Genomic DNA, 22095 nt, shown 5'->3' on the forward strand with positions numbered 1-22095 from the left:
GAAATTTGGAGGTACTGTTTAACGAATTGGTACAAGAGACCGCTTCCTGAACATGACAAGAGTATCACAGACACTGAGATTGACAATTAATAAATGGGATCTCCTAAAACTGAGAATCTTCTGTAAGGCAAAGGGCACAGTTAGCAAAACAAAATGACAGCTGACAGAATGGGAAAAGATCTTCTCTAATCCCACATGTGACAGAGGACTGGTGTCCAAAATATACAAAGAACTCAAGAAACTAGGCACCAAAACACCAAACCATCCAATTAAAAAGTGGGGTGCAGAATTAAATAGAGGAATCTAAAACGGCTAAAAGGCACTTAAGAAAGTTTTCAACATCCTTAGCCATCAGGAAAATGCATCTCAAAACAACTCTGAGATATCATCTTACACCAGCCAGAATGGCTAAAATCAAAAACACCAAGTCTATGCTGGAGAGATGTGGAGAAAGGGGAACACTCATCTATTGCTAGTGGGAGTGCCAACTTGTACAGCCACTTTGGTAATCAGTATGGCAGTTTGTCAGGAAAATGGGAATCAGTCTACCTCAAGATCCAGCCATTCTTCTCCTGGGCATATACCCAAAGAATGCACATTCATACAACAAGGAAATGTGTTCAACTATGTTCATAGCAGCGTTGTTTGTAATAGCCAGAACCTGGAAGAAATCTAGATGACCTTTAATTGAAGAATTGATAGAGAAAATGTGGTACATTTATATAATCAAGTACTACTCAGCAGAAAAAAAAACAATGGAATCTTTAAATTCACAGGCAAATGAATGGAACTAGAAGAAACCATTCAGAGTGAGGTAATCCAGTCACAAAAATACAAACATGGTATGTACTCACTCACATATGAATTTTAGGCATAGAGGAAAGGATTACCAGCCCACAATTCACACTGCCAGAAGAACTAGAAAACAAGGCGGACCCCAAGAGAAAAATTCGTGGTCCCCCGAAAAGAGAAGGAGGACAAGAACCCCTGAGCAAATTGGGAGCATGGGCGGAGAGAGGAGGGAGATTGAAAGAAGAGAAGGGGGAGGAGAACTGTAGGATGAGACAGGGGAGGAATCGAGGAGGGCAAGAAAGGAGATGCCTTATAGGGGGAGCCAGTACAGGTTTGGAGAGAGGCTGGCACAGGGAAAATGTTAGGGGATTCACAGGGATGACCCCAACTAAGAATCTAGGCAGTGGTGGAGAGGCTGCCTTTGACACTCTTCCCCTATATTGAGATTGACGCCTACCTTGGTTGCCATCCTAGAGCCTAGACTCAGTAGCTGATCGAAGCAGAAATAGGCACCCACAGCTGAGCACTAAGCCATATGGCATCTAATTGCGGAGAGGGAGAGATGACCAAATGAACCAGGACAGAACTGGAGATACCAGCAGAAAAAGTTGACCTGACCTAATGAGAGCATGCAGACCCTAGTCATAAAGCAGGGGAACCAGCATTGAACCAAACCAAACCCTCTGAATGTGAGTACCAGCTAGGAGGACAAGGCAGTCTATGGAACCTGTAACAGTGGAGCCAGGGATTATTCCTAGGTCACAAATGGACTTTAGGAGCCCATTCCCTATGGAGGGATACTATTGCAATCTAGATATTGAAAGGAGGACCTGGGCCCTCCTCCAAATGATGTGATGAACTTTGATGATCCCCTGTGGAGGGTCTCACTATCCCTGAAGAGTGGGCTGGGGGGTCGGTGGGAAGCATGGGAGGATGAGAGGGCGAGGGAATGGAGGGGATGGATACGTAAATAAAAGTGTTTCTAAAAATAATAAAAAATTGTCTTAAAATAGTGCAGAAATAATATATGATTTTCCATTTCGTAAATATGCATCCCAAATTCTGAGACATACTTGAAGTCTACAAGATGACTGTGTAAAATTGAGACAATCCAAGCAATCTTCAGTTGACTGACAGATACACACTCACAAAACAGTTCCTGTTCTGGTTGTACTCTTACGTATGCAGGTTTTGCAAGAGTTTCTAAGGGAGTTTTCACTCTCTTCAAAAAGAATAAGTAGCAAATTCCGTATAGCTAACATCACAATTCATGTACAATGATAAAGCTTTTCATGTTTTAAATTCTATTATTGCAAAGCTGATTAAGACTAATGTTTCAAATAAATTTTTAAGTTGAAGCAACCTGCAGCAAGTTGACTTAACTTCAGAATCTCAGTACTTCTCTACATTTACACAGGAAGGATGTGACTGTAGAAGGTTTGAAAACCACCAGTAACTTTAGACATCTTCTGACAACTGAATTGGCAGAGTCCTCCTATAAATGCATTTCCTAAACATCCTTTACATAGAACAGGGAACAATCATGGGCCTGATGACTTGCTTCACTATGAAGAGAAGATGCTCCATGGTAAAATTTAGAACAGAAAAATTACAAAATGATAAGTTGCTCTTTTCAATCATATCTAAATCATATTTTAATTTTGTAGCTTAGTGTAAAATATTTTTAAAATATTTCTATGAATTCCTTGAAAATCTTGAACAATATATTTTTAATCACACTCATCCCTCCTCCAACTTCTCTTATATCTAGTCTCACCTCTATACCCACCCAACTTCAAGTTCTTTGAACTCATGAGTCCAATTTGTGTTGCCCAGCTTCTTTTGGACATGGGGCTTGCACTACAATGTGTTCTACTTAGCAGGTAGAATGAATACAGTCTTTGAATTGGCCATTTTATTTTGGTAAAATCTGGCAATTATATCTACAACGGCCTTAAGAACCATGAAAGAGGCAATCATTCATTTACTCTCTTTGTATGCATATGTGAATGGAGAAATGCAATTTTTGTGTGCATTCATACATGTGTGCATGTGTGCTCATAAGTATGAACACAGGTCAGAGGTCAACCTCAGCTACATTTCTCAAGGCACTGTCCACCTCCCTTTACCTTTTTTTTTTTTTTTTTGGTTTTTCGAGACAGGGTTTCTCTGTGGCTTTGGAGGCTGTCCTGGAACTCGCTCGGCAGACCAGGCTGGTCTCGAACTCACAGTGATCCACCTGCCTCTGCCTCCCGAGTGCTGGGATTAAAGGCGTGCACCACCAACGCCCAGCTCCCTTTACCTTTTTTTCTGTTCTTTTGACATGGGGTCTTTCAATAGTCTGGTATTACATAATCTAGGCTGGCTAGACACCGAACACTGGGATTGCAGGTGGATACCATGTGTGGATCTTTAACCACTACATAACCAGTATAACTCAAGATAAAACATACTTAAAACCAGAAAGGGGCCAGTAGAAAAGAATCATACTTTAGATGACAGCCAGGAAACAGGGCTAATAATCTGGCCATTTAGGAAGCAAAAAGCTACACATTTTAGAATAAGGACTAGGATGAAAGTTGTATTTGCTAAAGTCCAAAATTGGCATCTGAGTCTCCAGGGCTGCCTTCCCACTGGTTTGGTCAATGAGAAATGACACCTTAGGTTCAATAAAGGATGGAGTTGAAAAGGGGCAGTAGGTCTAGCTCTGGGACTCCCTGAGCCTAGAATCAAACTGAATTGATCCAAGTGCTTAAAGGTTCTTCAATCTTATACTCTATTCAGTTTCATTGTGGTCAACTTGTGATCTATTCAGTTTATATGATGAATCTGGTTGAACTGCATGACATACTAAACAAAATATGGTTCTCAATCTAGTCTCATGAGTTGCTTTCTAGTCATTAGTTCTATATTCAAGTCCAGAGAAGAAATATAGATCAAGGGTTCTAAAAATGTGCTCCAGAAACAGCAGAAGTATCCAGAAATTTGCAAGGTAATAATTACTTTGCTACACTAAGACATTGTCTTTTTCATTTGTTGGCATCTGAATTAATAGTGAAAATGCAATAAAAGATAAAACTGCCCACCGCCGAGCATTCATGAAGGCAGTGTCTTGACTACATTTATGCATAAAATCTTCACTGCCGAATATAGAGAAAATATGCAAAGAAAACAAAAAATGATTGTCACTTACTCTTCTTAACTCCTGAGTACATGTGTGTATGTCTTACCATGCTCTCTGTGATAGTTGTCTGAGGACTAGTAGTCATGCAGTTGAGTCAGTTTTTAGATAAGAAGGCCAGCTTTAATGGAATGTAATTTTCCCCTATGAGACTGATAGACAAGGTATGACTACTTAGATATACGTATGTGGAAATTATTCTCTGGAAAATAAACAAAGCAACATTGGCAGTCTAAGAAAGCAACAGTACTGTTTGTTCCCAACAATGAAAACAAAGGTTTCTAAACTGGGAATTTAAAGAAAGATGTATTTTCCTAGTATGTTTGATAGTTTTTTTAAATTATTAAAACTTTTTTGATAAGATTGCTACTAATAGTGGATTGATTTTTAAATTATACACAATAAAATGTGCCAACATTTGCATAACCTGCTTTATTTAGTGAAATAATCTTTTTCAAATAGAAAATTCATGATGTTACAAAATCCTTTATTGCTATAAGATAGATCTATTCAGAACACAAAACAAACCAGCAAATTCTCATGAGTATAAAATGTTTCTTAGATTACATTCAGCAACTACATCACATTGAGTGGTGCTATAACATCAAAGAAAACAGACACAGTTATCTGAAAAAAACTATTGAAACAGTACTTCCTGAGCGGTACAGCCTTGTAACCAATAGTTCTCTAATTGAATGTAACACGTGTTCAACATGAAGGTTATCATGCCTGGTACTGGAAACATAAACAAGCATAGTGCTAATGAAATCATGCATATAGGAGGAAAATCTAAACCGCTAACTACTAAGTGAGCACAATCCCTGATAACAATATATATACATTTGTCCTTATATGCATAGATAAGCGTAGTCCTCATCATGGAAACTTATCTTGGAAACAGATTTAGACCACTACAGAAAATCATAAAATGCAGAGTTGTAGAGCCTGATCCCAATTCATACATCTACAAACCAACTCCTGAACCTAAGGCTGAGAGAACACTGTGAAAGGGTAATGGGAAGAGTTTAAGAACCAGGGCATCAGGAAGTTTGCTGTGAGTTATGTCTCCTAGTAACACCAGAAGGTATTCCTGTAATATTTCACCAACATGATCACCCAAACATGAGGTGAACAGGGATGGCATGAATGAACATGCAAAACTAGAGAGGGAATATCCAGGAGGCCTCAACCCTACAAAAAGAAAAACAGGCAGTTGGGCAAAGTGGGAGAGGAAGTGGTGTTCTTCCTCAGAGACGAGCACACCTACTGGTTGTCTAGTTCCAAACAGTCAGCCCTGAAAACACATACAAGAACATTATACAGACTGCACAGGTTTTGTTTTGGAATATATGTGTATATATAAATATATACATGCATGCAATAACAGCTAATGAAAAAAATAGGTATTGAATTTGAAGGAGAATGGAAAGGGGTATATAGAATGGTTGAGGGGGCAGGTAGGGAGAAGTGTTGTAATTAAATTACAATCTCAAAAGCAAACAAACAAACAACAGTTCTTTCATATCAGCTTAAGTGTTTGAGGCCAATCTGCCCATGCATTCCTCAGTGAAGAAAAGACATTATAAAAGAGTAAATAGAGAAATAAATATAAGAATTTTACTATGTTTATTCTCTTATATATTAAAGGTATTTTAAAAACAGCATTTTTGTTCTCTCTTTTGCTTTGGAAAGTGAAGTTACTTTACTTAAAAATGTGTTATTGCAATCATGCAATGAATTTTCTATTAGTATTTTTAAGTCTTATTATAAACTTTTACCTCGTTAATTCATCTAGTAGTGAACATCTATCTTAATTTTATAGCACAGTTCTTTATCCAGTACTTAGGAGAATAACCAAAGGGAGAAAATTCTTTATTTGAGCTCGTGTTTCAGAAGGTTCAGCCCTTGATCACATGGGTCTACATGCTTGAACAGAACATTGTGGCAGAGGGGGCACAAGGCATAGGAGAGCAGAAGAGAGGGGAACACGAAGTGGTCAGAGACAACCAGACAATCTCAGGATCTAATTCCCTGGTGACTTCCTTCCTCCAGCTAGCTCCCAACTCCTCAAGTCTCCAGGACCTACCAAAATAGCACCAGCAGGTAGATAGCAACCGCCTAACACACCAGCCTTTTAGGAGAAGACACTTCATATCCAAACCATAATAACACCAGACATTATAAACAAAATCTCTCTAGTGAATGAATAGAAACCAGGGAAAGACCTCTGCCAGAGTTCTTCCCAAGGGTAAGGGGACATGGGAAGACTGTATTGAATAGCACACATGCTACTGTCAGATCTTAGTTTTTTTTTTCTGTGTCTAGAGAGATATGTTTTGCTATTGAAAGGTATAAGGTTACAACATTACAGAGGGACACAGATTATCAAAGCATAATCACATGGCAGCCAACACATGTTCTTCTTGAGATCATTAAATATTCCTTTGTGGGATTAATGCCACATTTTCTTATTACACTCTTTAAAAGGCAGAGTTTAGTACGCATGTGGAAAACACTACTGGCCCTCTGACTAATATAAAACAGTGTTGTATGGAATCTTATAATCTATCACAAAATCTTATATTTAATTAGTATATATATATAAATATTATTTCATGTTTATTCAAGCATGCACTGAATATTTTTGTCAGCTCTAGTAAAATTGCTTCCTCCTTTGGGAAATGTTCAGACCAAACTCACAATTTGGCTTGTCTGACAGCCTTCATCAATGGTAGTCTGATTTTTTTTTTCATAGTGTAAACCAAGTGACTTCCATACATATGAACTTATCAATAAGAACTATTTCCCATAATTATTATTTTGTAATGAGTTCAAAGACATGTATTATTAACCTGAAATATTCCTTCAAGGATGATGTTAAGGACTTTAAGGAATTATTTTTGTATTTTTTTCCAGTTTAAATTTAGATAAGAAACAAGGTTGCTTCACAAGTCAGTTCTAGGTCCCTCTCCCTTTCCCTCCCCTCCTCCCGTGCCCTCCCCCCAACCCCCCCCGTTATCCCCTCATTCCCCCAGGGAGGGTGAGGCCCTCCATGGGGGTGTCCATAGTCTGTCACTTCATATAGGGCAGGGCCTAGACCCTTCCCCAAGAGTTCAGGGTGAGAGTGCACCTCACATTGTTCTATGGGAGTCCAAAGTCCGTGTGTATACTTGGGATGGGTACTGATCTGCTGCCCAAGGCTCAATAGATTACCTAGGCCTCCTTTTAAAAATAAGATTTATTGATTTTTAACTTTTACATGTGTCTGTGTGACACAAATATGTATGGGTGTACATGCACATGCCACCACATGTATATGGATGCCTGGGGAGGATAGACAATGGTGTTGAATCCCTGGAGTTTGAATCTCAAGCAGTTGTGAGGTTGTGAGCCATGAAAGGCACATGCCAGGAATGGAACATGGATCCACTGGAAGAGAAGCAAGTGCTCTCAAGCACTGACATACCATCTCTTCAGAGTCTGTGGCTTTATTTTATATTTGTATATTGTACACTATGTTCCATTCACCAGCCATTTTATATCTCTCTAGTAGAATATAAAGTGTGTGTGTTTGTGTATGTGTGTATTTAAAAATTCATTGTGTTTACTAGGCATTGCAAGCATGAAAATATGACTATTGATTTCTAAATTTCTAAATATTTAAATAGAATTAGTACTCCTTTTAATGCTTTAAAACAACTTTGTGGTAACATTGGAATATGGCTTGATCATAATAAAAACTGTAAGATAAAGAAAGTAGAGTATCCATGAATAGATAATGACTATATTTTAATACTAACTTCTTGAGTTATTAGAATAGTAATGATAGCAGTGGACTGTTGTTAGATGGGAAGTTCTGTTCTTCTTGCCCGAAGAGGAGGCACTTGAGATAGAGCAACACTTCTGTGTCCTCTTGTCATCCTTCATTGTTTTATGCAAAAAGTGAATATCCATTAACCCATTTGGAAAGACAAAATAGACAGTGCTCAAACATCTATGGAAAGATAAATTCTGGAGCACTCTCCACCTTGTGAAGGAAACGTGGGAGGTGATGAGAAAAGCCCTTTCGGGGACCCAGATTTAATCAACCAGTAAAGCCGAGGTTTTGATTTCCTTTTGCTCTTTGGGTCACAAACTGAGAAGAAGAAGGCTAAGGGACTATTTTTGGCAAGATTTGGTTTGATGTAAAGGCACGTCTGCTTTTTGTCTTGGCTCCATGAATCCTAAATCCCATGGAATATCAAATGATAGGAATGACTTTTATCAAATCATTTTATCAAGCAACAGTTCCCTTTCCACTCCTGAGTTTAGACAGATAAGGTCTGGTAACAGGTACACCTTTGATGGCCTTAGGATAGGGCTTGCCACCAAGAAAGAACAATTCAGTGATTTACAAGTTAGAAACTTGTAGCCTCTCACCCAGACCTTCAGGACATGAGAACTTTCCCTTAGAGAGTGAGCTGACATGAAGCTAGGAGGTGGCACACTTAGGTAGGACAATTCAGCAAGCACCTTCCAGCCTTATATCTTTTGTTTTCTCATTCCCAAGTTGTAATGTTTATAAAAGCAACAACAACAGCAAAGGCAAACCTAAAATGCTTTCTTTAGTTCTGTGAGGAGTACTAACAAGTTATAAGTCAGAGCTGAATTGTAGAGTGCTCAGTTGAACTAGAGAACTCACTGTTGTCAGAGTAAATACCCCAGGAAAAAAAAAAAAAAGAGGCACATGAGCCAGTCATCTTCAGGAGCGGACTCTTTCTTAGCTGATTCTCACACTGAGAATAAAGCAAACATACTTTCAGATATGCAGCCTAAGGCTGCTGGACTAAAAGCACCAAACTATGCATCCAACATCGCCTTATCGTATGATTCCAATTTTCAGACACAAAAGTGAGGTATGGGGAAATCGACTTAAGTCATGAAGTTGAACAGACATAATTCGACACAGGCTGATCAAATTCTATACTTTCATGTCCATGTATCTTATCAGACACTGAAAATAACAAACAGTTATCACTTTGTGACTTCTAAAATTCAGCCAGAAAGTCATATGTTCACTGCAGTAGCTATGAATACTGTCCAACACAAAATCGTGAAAATATTTAAAGCATTACAAGATTCTTCACTTTTGTTTCTCGATTGTGTTGTTCTCACACATGAAATGTGTAGATGGCAAGTGTTGTAATCAAGGCACACCTGGCCCCAACCTTTGGGGACCTGGCAGAGTACCACTGCTGCACACACAGCAGGCAGCATCCTGGCTCAGTATGAAGATGCAAATCTCTGTTTAAGAGACAAGCTCCAACGTGGCTGGACAAGTTGGCACTTCCACCAGCAGTGGAGGAGTGCTCCTCTTTCTCCACATCCTCTCCAGCATGAACTGTCATAGGTGTTTTTGATTTTAGCCATTCTGACAGGTAAAAGATGGCATCTCAGAGTTGTTTTGATTTGCATTTCCCTAGTGGCATTTTCTTAAGTGTCTTTTAGCCCTTTTAGATACCTCTATTGAGAAATCTCTATTTAGTTCTGTACCCCACTTTATAACTGGATCCTTTGGTGTTTTAGAGACTTGCTTCTTGAGTTCTTTGTAAATTTTGGAGATCAGCCCTCTGTCAGATGTGGGGTTAGTGAATCTTTTCCCATTTTTTGGGCAGCCCTTTTGTCTTGTTGACAGTGTCCTTTACCTTACAGAAGCTTCTCGGTTGCAAGAGATCCCATTTATCAATCTCAGTGTCTGTGCTACTGGTGTTATGTTCAGGAAGCGGTCTCCTGAACCAATTTGTTCAAGGTTACCTCCCACTTTCTCTTCTAAAAGGTTCAGTGTGGTTGAATTTATGTTGAGGTTTTGCTACATCTGGACTTAAGTGTTGTGCATGGTGATAGGTATGGATCTATCTGCAATCTTCTACATGTCAGCATCCAGTTATGCCAGCACCATTTGTTGAAGATGCTATAATTTTTTCCATTGTATAACTTTAGCTTCTTTGTCGAAAATCAGGTGTTCACAGCTGTGCAGATGAATACTGGGATCTGCAATTCGATTCCATTGGTCTACCTGTCTGTCGTTATGCCAATACCAAGATGTTTTAATTACTATAGCTGTATAGTAAGCTTAAAGTCAGGGATGGTGATGCCTCCAGAAGTTCCTTTATTGTACAGGGTTGTTGTGGCTATCCTGGGTTTGTTTTTTCATATAAAGTTGAGTATTATTCTTTCAAGGTCTGTGAAGAATTGTGCTGGGATTTTGATGGGGATTGCATTGAATCTGTAGATTGCTTTGGGTAAGAGATTGCCAATTTTACTATGTTGATCCTACCTATCAAAGAGCATGGGAGATCTTTCCATTTTCTGGCATTTCCTTTAATTTCTGTCTTTAAAGACTCAAAGTTCTTGTCTTGCAGGTATTTCACTTGTTTAGCTAGATATTTTATGTTGTTGGGAGCATGCCGGAGGAGGAGGTGAGGTAGGAGAAAGGTGAGCAGTGGAGGGGAACAGAAGGGATCAGGAAGATTGAGGCAAGGGAAGAATAGAGAAAGGGACCAAGAAAAGAGATACCTTGAAAGGGAGTCATTATGGGACTAATGAGAAATGTGCCACCAGGCAAACATCCAAGGATGATCACAACTAAGAATCTAAGCAATAGTGGAGAGGCTTCCTTAAATGTCCTTCCCCCATAATGAGATTGATGACTACCTTAAATGCCATCCTAGAGCCTTCACCCAGTAGCCGATGGAAGCAGAAGCAGAGATCCACAGCTAGGCACAGAGCTGAACCCCTGGAATCCAGTTATAGAAAGGGAAGAATTATGAACAAAGAGGTCAAGGCCATGCTACGGAGACTGACAGAAACAGCTGACCTGAGCAAGAGGGAGCTCCTGGACACCAGTTTGACAGCTGGGGAACCAGCATAGGACTAAACCAGGCCCCTGAATTTGGGAGTCAGTTAGGAGGCCTGGGAAGCCTCTGGCAGTGGAACCAGTATTTATCGCTAGTGCTTTGGAAGCCCCCATTCCCTATGGAGGAATACTCTCTCAGCCTAGATACATGGGGTCACACCTAAGCCCTAGCCCAAGCGCTGTGATAGACTTTGATGATCCCCCAATGGAGGCCTCACCCCATCTAGGGAGTGGATGGGAAATGGGGTGGAGGGATGGTGGGGGGCATGGGAGGACTCAAGGGAGAGGGAACTGGGATGGTTTGTAAAATAAGATTGTAATTTAGATAAAAAATTAATAAAAAAGAGACAAGTTCTGTTCGCTCCTGCTCTCTCTTTCCAGCATTTCTGAGGAGACAGAGATCTCTGTCTTTCTCTCTGTCTCCTCCTCCCTCTCCCTCTCTCTCTCCCTCCCTCCCTCCCTCCCTCTCTCTCTCTCTCTCTCTCTCTCTCTCTCTATCTCTCTCTTTCTCTTTCTCTCTCCCTCCCTCCCCCAGTAAAACTTCCTTCCCATGTAAGTTCTGTCTGATGGCCTATTATCCTTCACCCACCATGGAAACTTTTCAAGGTTCCCCTCCAGCTGAATTTATAACAACACTATTGTATCTTGACGCCCAAAGGTTGGCCAGCAGTCAGAATGACCATTACGGGAAATACAGATGTCGTAAGGCTGCTCTGGATGTGAGGAAAGAGAACTCTTATGCACTGTGGGTAAATTAGTGGAAACTAGTGCAGACTACTTTGTAAAAAAGTCCCACAGTTTCTCAAAACAAACAAACACCTTAGAAAGAGAACGGCCATAGGACCCACATACACCCTCCTGGGCAGACACCCAAAGAACTCTATATTCTACTACAGAGATGCTTGGACAACTATGTTCATTTCTGGTCTATTTACAACAGCTAGAAAATAAAATGGAAGCAACCCAGATGTACCTCCTAAGTGAATAGATAAAAATGTGGTACACATACACAGTGGAATATGACTCAGTTGTAAAAAACATGAAATCATGAAAATTACAGGTAACCAGATGACATGAAAAAAAACTAAACTCGGAAGAAATTCAGGCACAGAATTCTCACATGAGGGTCCCAGCTTCAAATTTTTTATTTTGTGTGCTAACTTGGAGCACAAGTGCAAGCCAGGAAATTATAAAGGGGCTTTCAGGAGACAGGCAGTTAACCACGGGAGGGTAATATACTGTAGGTGAAATGGGGTAGAGAGATGGAAAAAGCAGGGAGGGCACAGAGGTATGGAAACGGGAGGGGTGGAAGGGGATGCCTGAAAAGAAGAACAACATAAAAAGACATACAGAAATATACTCCCTCACAATGAAAATTCTAACTGGAAGGAGAGAACCATGTGCTCTAAAAGAAAATAGGTGAATGCTGGATATTACAGAATTAAGTAGATAAAGAAGATAGGTGAATGCTGGATATTATAAGTAGGCATAGTGTGGGGGTAAGGGAGAGGAAGGGGTAGTAGACAGGTTAACTAAAACCAAGTATTATGAAAAAGAATATGGAAGACAACTTCAAAATATACCTGAAATTAAAAAAAAACAAAACAGAAATACCGTGCATGCATGGACAATGCCACTCCTCAAAGACTTGGGTTATATAAATCAAAACTGCAGTACACAGAATGGGGTACCTTCCTAAGATTATTGGTCAGAGAAGTACCAGAGGTCTCCTTTAAAAAAAAAAAGCCCACAGTCCATTGACACTGCACTTGCTTCCTGACAACAACTACATGGTGAGACTCTACTGTTGAGGGCAACACATATTTGGCCACAGGACAGGAAATCAATTGTAAGCCATTTGGGTAGTTTCCTCTGTATTACTGTCCTAATGGTTGTGGCATCAAGTTGCACTGTAAATGTGTACTTCTACCCACAGGCATGGATTGATCTCAAATGTGGTCAGAGTAATTTTTTTGTAGAGAGCAGCAGTAGAGGCAGAGACTCACAGTTGGGCAAAGTGTGGAGAATCAGTCAACCCTGAGGGTCCCCACTATCAACACCCCAGGAAGAAGGAATGTAAGAGCTGGCGGGTGAGGAGTGTTGTGAAATGAGGCATGACATGGGTCTCAGAGCACCTGTCGTCACCTGCACAAGACCCACACAACATCAAGCCACCCAAATCCCAGCACAGACGAGGAAGGGGCTCTCCAGCCTCACTCTTTACTAAGGTGGCACATGATGGTTGCTGGGGAATGAAGACTCAGTATGGATTAGCGCATTTTCAACAACTGAACAAAAAGAAGTTAAGTTAGGAGATGGACAGAGTGCTGGATGGGGAAAAATGGCGTCATATGCATTTCATTGTAAGGTATAAAGTTCTCAAGGATACAACCTTTAAATTTAACCATGTTCATGAGAATATGTAAATCATTTGGAATATGTTTCCTTCAATACCACAACTCCATCATTTCCCCTTCCTTTTCCTTCCTCCAGACCCTCCCCTGTATCCCCAGTTACTCTCTTTCAAATTCATGGCCTCTTTTTCATTAATTATTGTTACATATACATAATTTGGTTATCTAAGACCAAATGGTCAGCCCAGCAAACACATAAACACAAGTAACATTATACAGCCTAAGCATGCTGTGTGTGTGTGTATGTGTGTGTGTATAAGTGTGTGTGTGTATATATGCATGCACTCATATATAAACAGTTTTATACTGATTATTAGAGCTACCAGCCAAAACATTTTTTCTTCATCCAGTTATCTGCTCAAATGCTTCTGGGTTAAAGAATGTTAAAGATGTAGTATGCATTTCTAAGGATTTATCCAATGTGAACAGCAGCAGCCATTGGTGGCTCAAGGAGTAAAATAGTGTGCCCGTAGTTACAGGGGTGAAAATATGTTTTTTTTCATGAATATGTACATATTTAGCTATTTGACTCAGTTCTCAAGCCAACACATTAAAAAACAGATGCTTTAAAAAATGATCTGTTGGCAAGATGCTTGTTAAATTTTATCAGCAGAAATATTAAAATTCATAATGAATTAATTAACACATCATATAAAAATAAAATGTTTTTGTTTCATCGTTTAACAAAGTACTATAACCAGTGGTGGGTAAAACTGGGAATTTTGTGTATTTTGATATGTGTTGTTCAGAGAGAAACTAAATTTATAGAGTTACCACTAAATTGATGACATTTTCTGTCTTCACTCTTGAATTGAGTTGGCAGATGTTTTTAAGAACAAAAATTCCATCTTATTACAAAACATATTAAGCAGGTTTTCCTGCCAGGCGTGTCTGACAATGTTTATTGCCTAGGCCAAATCAATCCCCTTAAGAAGCCATATTATAGCAAGCATATTATTTCATAGTTAAGGGAAGTTGCTACATGAAAGAGTTAGTCCTTTGATCTCTTATGCTCTGCTCCTCATGCATCAAAAAGGTACCACATAATCTACTATGTATTCACACATACAAACATTCAGCAAGTAAAATAGATTTGACTAAGCCGACAGTTTTAAGCATGCATGCTATTTTAAGTTTGTCTATGTATATTAGATACTTGGCATAAACCTGAAAAGAGATTAGTTATTTACTAGAGGCCAGAGAAGAAGAAAATCCAGATACTCAATTATAAAAGCTAGTCACTGTTCAAAAATATTTGGGTTTTACTGTACTTCAGCTCATGAAGACTGCACAAAAAGTTCGCAAATCAGAAAAACTCCAAAACCTGGAGTACCATTCCCAAGCACTTTGAGTAAGAAAGGCTCAGTCTATATAAGGAAAACAAGGTGGTTCCAAGGATTAAACAATAGTTGTTTCTAACCATACAAAGCTAACTTTATTGCTAAAGTTTTACATTGAAATGACTACAATGACAACAGTAAGGAAGACAGATAACATTTGTCAGCCCTCACTAACACTGTCAACACACCCAATTCAGAATATGAAAATTACATTCGTAAAGAAAGTCTCAATTTTGTCAGGGTTGACTGTGTCTTAACAAATGCAAAAATTCAAATGAAGAAGAGTAAGAGAAAGACATCCAAATAAAGGCAGAAAACTATACCACACCAAAGACCCTGGATGTTAAGAAATAAGATTTTAGATGGACGTCAACAAGCAGTCAGTGCACATGTATTTGAGTATCTTCACTGTGCAATGACAGGCTCTGCCAAGAGGCCTAGTATATAAATGTCTTCTTCACATTTGGACTTTTTCTTCTATGGCTATGTGACTTTCCCCATCTCCAAATTGAGGATTCTCTTTCAATCTTGCATGCTGTCCAAATCTTCTACACTTGCCATCAGCACAGAGCCCCTGCATCTCACCTTACAAGAGAGATGTTGAAGTAGTCACAACACAATGTTAGATGATCAGCATCTCTTTTACCTTTGTCTGTATTCTATCTTTAGACGTTCTATGAACAGATCTTAATCCTGTTACAAAAACTTCATTTGACATCTAAATAATCTTCACTTCTATGCTGACAGAATATTTATCTAGTTATTTCTACACTAAGATATAGTCTTTTTGGTTTTCTCTCATTTTAGGATTCAACTACTGGTAAATAGGCTGAGTATCTCTGTAAGTGTTTAGTGTTTCCTAATTCTCTTATTACTTTGCACTACTGAAAAAAGGTACCTCTATTATTGTTAAGGAATGAAACACAATGGAAAAGGTATAGAGTATACACAAAGATTTAGAGGATATTAGGGAGATTCATGTAGAGAAATAAAATGTAAACTTAATAAGAAAATTATGAGACAAAATTCAAGAGCTATCTGAAAATAGAATACAACAAACTGTGAAGAGGCAACTACTCATAATTATCTTTAGATGTTTTGATAAGCTCCAGTTATTGCTACAGTGGCAAAGGAGGCAATATATCATCTGGGTGGAATCCAGATTAAGGGACAAGAAAGGAAACAAAGTTACAGAATTGACAAAGTACCAAGTGTCTACACAGTAGAGCAAATGTGCAAAGCAAACACCGTTAGGGTAAAAGTGAGCAGATGTGTGAAATAGAAATAACTGGAGCTAAGGATGAAGCATTTCCACTTCCTCCATAATTTTAGCACTGACAATATGGCTAAAAAAGGAAAACAGGATACTCTTTTATATATTCAAGTAAGAATGTATAAATCCATCAACAATAAATCTTAAAATAATTATATTAATTAATGAAGTATTATTTACTTTTTGGAATCTTATCGTGGCTGCTGGACTGGGTAGGAAACTAGTAATATAGATTTCATTTCATTTGCTTTAGTTAAGATGCAACCCCACTGAAAATTCGAGCCATATATGTTAACAGTGTAAAATTTATTTAAAGCAAATGACTGTACTTTGGAACTTAATTAATGACTCTACCATCTTATTCAAGATTTATTAAGAAGACTCAATTCTACAAATATATATTATGATGGATCTCTTGTGGACTCAGAGGACACTATAATGAGCAAAAAAAGACTAAGTTTTTGGGCCCCATAGAGATTATGTTATCTTGATCACAGTCTCCTGATTAGTAAACCTGAATCAACAATGGTTATCCTTTGAAGCAAGAACATATTGTCTCTATTCCTTATAGTTGGTCAGAAATCTTTGATTAGGCTGGTGAGGTAGCTCAGTGGGTATAGGAGCTTGCTGCCAAGTCTGAAAACCCAAGTTTAATACCCAAGACCCACTTGATGGACAAGATCTTCTGTCCAAAGTTGTCCTCTATCCTCTACATCCAGGATATGGTATATGTGGACCCATATTCTCACACACACACACATTACATATGTACACACATATATACATACATAGAATCATACACACACACGCACACACACACACACACACACACACACACACACACACACACACTGAGTGAAGATATTGCTCAAAAGTTAAGAGCACTTGCTGTTGATAAAGAGGATATGGGTTCAGTTCCCAGCACCTAAATGGTGGCTCAGAATCACCTATAACTCCAGTTCCCTCTTCTAAGATCTAGAGTCACATATACATGGCACATCTATACACATGCAGGCAAAACATCGACACACATAAAATTGGTTTTGTTGGAACATTTTTCTTTTTTATTCAAATTAGAAATAAGCTTGTTTTAAATGTCAATCCTAGTTCCCTTTCCCTCCCCTCCTCGCCTGGCCCCCACTGACCCCCTATCCCATCCCCTTTCTGCTCCCCAGGGAGCCTTACCCTCCCTGGGGGATCTTCAAAATCTGTCATATCATTTGGAACAGGGCCAAGACCCCACCTCATGTGTCTAGGCTCAGAGAATATCCCTCTATGTGGAGGACACACATAATATTTAAAAATAAAGCTAACATTTTTTTAAAAAGTGTAACAATATTTACCACAGTCAGATGTGATTATACCATATCATATTTTTACCAGATATATTTAATTTTCTTATTGCAACTCCATAATTTGTTTTCTCTGAGAAGGAAAATGTGGTAAAGATGTACAGAGACAAAAGTCTATACTAATTACATGATTTGAACATATATTTCAACCAGTTCTTAGATGTGTGATTCTAGGCAGTAGCCTATGCATCAGTTCACTTAACTGTAAACAACCAATTTTCAAATGGATTTAGGAGCTGCTCCATAGGATGAAATCCACACCTGGCAACCATTATTGGTTCAAGAATCTATGGTTGGACAGATAATAGGCTCTGCACAAGACTCACGCAAGCCCAAGTCAGATCACTCCCATCACACTGATAGGATTCGGGCTTAAAATGCTACCCCAGCTATGGGGCTATTGGCAATTGTTAGCTGCTGGGAAAGGAGACACTTTTTTTTCTAAGAGTGTACTCCCTGGCTAGTCAACCATTCTCTCCTTGAAGAGGACACAACCAAGAATATTTGGGCAGCATAAATTGGTCCTATGAGTTACTTAAAAGAAAGGACACAAAATAGGGTGGGTAGATATAAGAAGAGTTTGGGGTGGAGAATATGATCAAAACATACTGTATGAACCTCTCCAAGAACACCCGAGAAATGAGTAAGAAAAACATAATTAACAGGTAATTTTTCCTCTTTATATACCATGCTCTGGTAATATCTGGAGATATGCAGAAAGAAAAAATAATTTCTTAAGTGTAAGTGGGACAATTTTATCTAATAATGAATACACACACATTATATGAGACATTCTTTTTCCCATTTAGAATGAAGCCCAGAAGTATATTGTGCACAATGCTAGGTGATTTTAAGGGCAACTGTTAAAAATATTTTATTACCTTATGTGACATCCTAGAACCTTCATCCTGTGAATGATGGAAGCAGAGACAGATACCCACAACTAAACACTGAAATGACCCCCCTGGAACCCAGTGACAGAGATGGAGGAGTGATGAGCAAAGTGGTCAAGACCGTGCTGGTGAAACCCACAGAGACAGCTGACTGGACAAGGGGGAGCTCTTGAACCCCAGACTGATGACTAAGAGGCCAACAGGGGACTGATCCAGACTCCTTGACTGTAGTGTCAGTGAGGAGGACTCAGCAATCTATGGGGCCTTGGGTAGGAGACTAGTGTTCACCATGGCATACAAATGAGCTTTGGGAGCCCATTCCACATGGAGGGATGGGCCTAGGTCCTGCCCTGGATGAAATGACAGACTCTGGAGATCCCCCCAAGGAGGGCCTCACCCTCCCTGGGGAATAATGTGGGCATTGGGCTGGGGGGTGTGGGGGGGCTGGTGGAGGGAGAAGGGGAGAGCTGGGATTGACATTTGAAGCATGCATGCTTCTAATTTAAATAAAAATTTACATAAAATAAAAAATATTTTATTGACTCAAAGAGCCACATAATAGACTGTATGAATAGATGAGTATTTTTATAAGGAAACCTCATTTGGGGCAAATGGAACAAAAAAGAAAAGTCAATTCACCTCTCCTCCTTCATAAATGAATTATATGGAAAAAGAGTAAGAATAATTACAGTCTAAAAATTAAGAAAGCATTAAAATGAAAACTAAAAAAAAGCATCTGAGTCATAGAATCAACAGAGTATATTCAGAGATGCAGAGGTGAAGAAAATAAAGAAAACAGATACACATAATACAGAGAGAAAAACCCAAGCAATTCTGGGAAGACAGATTCAAAGGCAAAGGAGAAGAGACTCTTAAAGTGGGTGTTGTAGACACTTCTTAATCTGTACAAACTACAAGCAAATAATGAAGAAATAAACATCTCAACAGTACCAAGTGACTGTGCCACTTACATTTCACATAAGACTATGATTTGTGTGCTCAAGAAGACCTATAAAATCATTTTTGAAATCTGGATATGAGAGGCACTTTATCATAAATGGCAGCAGTTACACATTGGATGATATGGAAAAAATCTAAGGACAACAGATAGACTGAAAAGCCAGGATTAAAACTTTGGTGTAATTGTACAGATATTTCATATACCTACAGTAGGACAAACAAAACACTTTAAATGCAGAGACTTTAAATTTAGTAATTAGTAAATAGTAGGATTATTTGCAAAAATTGAAATATTATATTCTGCCTATTTTGCCTATTAAATACTCTGCTAAATATTCTGTGTACTCCTGGTGAAGACAGTTTTCATGGTCTTGAATACAAACACACAATTCCAACTCAAACACAGAGGCTCCATTTCCAAGACAAGGAAGAAAGGAAGACTGGCATGTCACACAAGCGATAAAGACACACAACCAGTAATCAATGCATTTTATTTTCCCTCAAAGATGGTATGAAGTAATTAACTAATAGTCTTTAAGGATAAATGTAAACATGGATCAACTTGAATATTCTAAAATGTTACCACTGCTCTACAGGTTAGAGCCAGGCCTGGGGGATCACTCTGTAATGCAAGGAGGGAAAGATGAGAATTTCACACCAGTTTAAGTGAAGCCTGGATGATGTATCAAGTTCCAGCAGAGAATCTTGTTGTTTCCCAAATCTTCTCTATGAACACAAAACACTGATTCTTAAGTTTAAGTGTACTGACTTGTTCAGCTTTAAAGAATATATCATTTTACTGTTTTCCCTCTTCCGGCACCATTTTTTTAATGCTTTACTGTTAAATTCCAGCAAACAAAATACACACCTTGAAAATGGTACACACTTGTTCCTGGGTGGCACTGCTGTAGAGATCCCATGACACTGTACAAAGGCTCGCTGGGTGTGACAAGAGCAAACACCAGCGGTCCCCTCACTGAACGGCCCAGGAAGGGTTTCAGCTGAAATATTTACTGAAATATCAGTTACTTTCTCCCTGAAGTGACTTAGACACTATGGATGGACATCATATGGTAAAACTTGCCATCCCAGATGAACCCAATTTTGCATCTTGTTTTAGAATTATTATATTTATTCTCATAAGACCTTGAAGTAGTAATATGCCAGCGAACTGCAGTAAAAAGCTTTCCCCTTTTGCCTGCATCATATTCAAACTTTAGAAGTTATTCCTTGAAATAGCAAATGACACAAAAGACAACAGCATTTGCATTAGAGAGTCTATGAAATATTGGAGAGAAATGGGAGTGATAGTTTTTCCTAACTTGCATTAAAAAGAAAAAAAAATCACATCAAAGTAGATAACCATGGAAAGTAAACTTTGCTAAAACCCGAAGCATCACTAGCTCTCGAGACAATAAAATGGCGGGCATGAATTGGAATACCAAGAGAGGCAAAGAGGCAACCAAGGGAGGTAATGCACTTTCTCACCCTGATAAACAACTGCATCATTTCCTTTTCTTTTTGGGGGTTTCGGTACTTCTCATAAAAATCACGGCGCTTCTTTGTTTCTTTGGAGACTCTGTCTTTCCTTTCCCGCTTCTCTGCTGGCTCATCTGTGCCATCAGCAGACGACTGTTTGCGCATTTTTGGCTTTTCCACTTCAATATAGTTTTCATTTGGGTTCAGGACAATGACTCCATACCCTTCCTGTTTTGAAATAGAAAAAATAGAGTGGTACAATTTGATCTCAGAATTCATTTCAATTCATGAAATATAAGTTTCTAATATCCTAGGCAAGATAATTTTATGTAGTTTCAAGTTACTAAACTATGCTTTTAGCAAAGATTATGTTAAATTTTTAAAATAAAGTATAAAATTGTTGGCCTTTATTACATGCACAAATAAGCATAAATTATCTATAAGGATAAAAATACATGGACATGGTTGCCCCAAAGAAAAATGATGAATTTTAAATGAAAAATACAATCTATTCCTAGCATGAATAAAATGAATGATCACACAGGAATACATTCAAACCATATTATGTATGTTTTAAGAAAAGTATATCACCTGTGGACCTTGAACCTTACTCCCTTTCCATCCAGAAAGACTAGAAATCCACAGAGCAAGACCAACCAACAGGATGATGAGTGGAAACGCCTATTTTCTCTTGTAGACCATCCAACAGTATGATGAGTGGAAACACCTATTTTCTCTTGTAGACCAACCAACAGTATGATGAGTGGAAACACCTATTTTCTCTTGTAGACCAACCAACAGTATGATGAGTGGAAACACCTATTTTCTCTTGTAGACCATCCAACAGTATGATGAGTGGAAACACCTATTTTCTCTTGTAGACCATCCAACAGTATGATGAGTGGAAACACCTATTTTCTCTTGTAGACCAACCAACAGTATGATGAGGGGAAACACCTATTTTCTCTTGTAGACCATCCAACAGGATGATGAGGGGAAACACCTATTTTCTCTTGTAGACCATCCAACAGGATGATGAGTGGAAACACCTATTTTCTCTTGTAGACCAACCAACAGTATGATGAGGGGAAACACCTATTTTCTCTTGTAGACCATCCAACAGGATGATGAGGGGAAACACCTATTTTTCTCTTGTACTTTGCTTCATGTTTCAGGCCACAGTAACAGGCTACCTTGCTTAAGAATTAATGCCCTGAATTTCAAAGTTTAAAAACACAACCTTTTCAGTTATGAGGGCTTTAGGTTTTAAACATTTTCCTGACTTGCTCACTTCTCACAAGGCAAACATTTCTGAAGTTATTAAAATTATTAGCTATTTAGGTTGAACTGATGAACTAATCTAAACATTAGAAACACAGCAATCGCTACCACGTTTGAAGAATGGAAAAAAAAACTGAAGCAATTTATATGTCTTTTCTATTCAATTCTGCATTGTGAATGTCCTAATTATGATCTTGTAAAAATCTTTTAAGGTTATACCTAGAAAAGTAATATA

The 22095-nt window shown here is 38.6% G+C and overlaps 1 protein-coding gene across 8 annotated transcripts in view; it reads right to left on the reverse strand.

Annotated features, from left to right (window-relative positions):
* Positions 1-22095, reverse strand: part of Fam172a (family with sequence similarity 172 member A) — a 374184-nt gene that overhangs the window by 204869 nt on the left and 147220 nt on the right. For all 8 annotated transcript variants that reach the window (XM_040729035.1, XM_040729038.1, XM_040729036.1 and 5 more), the window contains one exon: positions 20589-20807. In XM_040729035.1, the coding sequence (XP_040584969.1) occupies positions 20589-20807 (219 nt within the window). The remainder of the gene's footprint in view (positions 1-20588; positions 20808-22095) is intronic.

This window comes from Mesocricetus auratus, unplaced genomic scaffold (genome assembly GCF_017639785.1).
Source record: "Mesocricetus auratus isolate SY011 unplaced genomic scaffold, BCM_Maur_2.0 Super-Scaffold_100020, whole genome shotgun sequence".
Taxonomy (NCBI): Eukaryota; Metazoa; Chordata; class Mammalia; order Rodentia; family Cricetidae; genus Mesocricetus; species Mesocricetus auratus.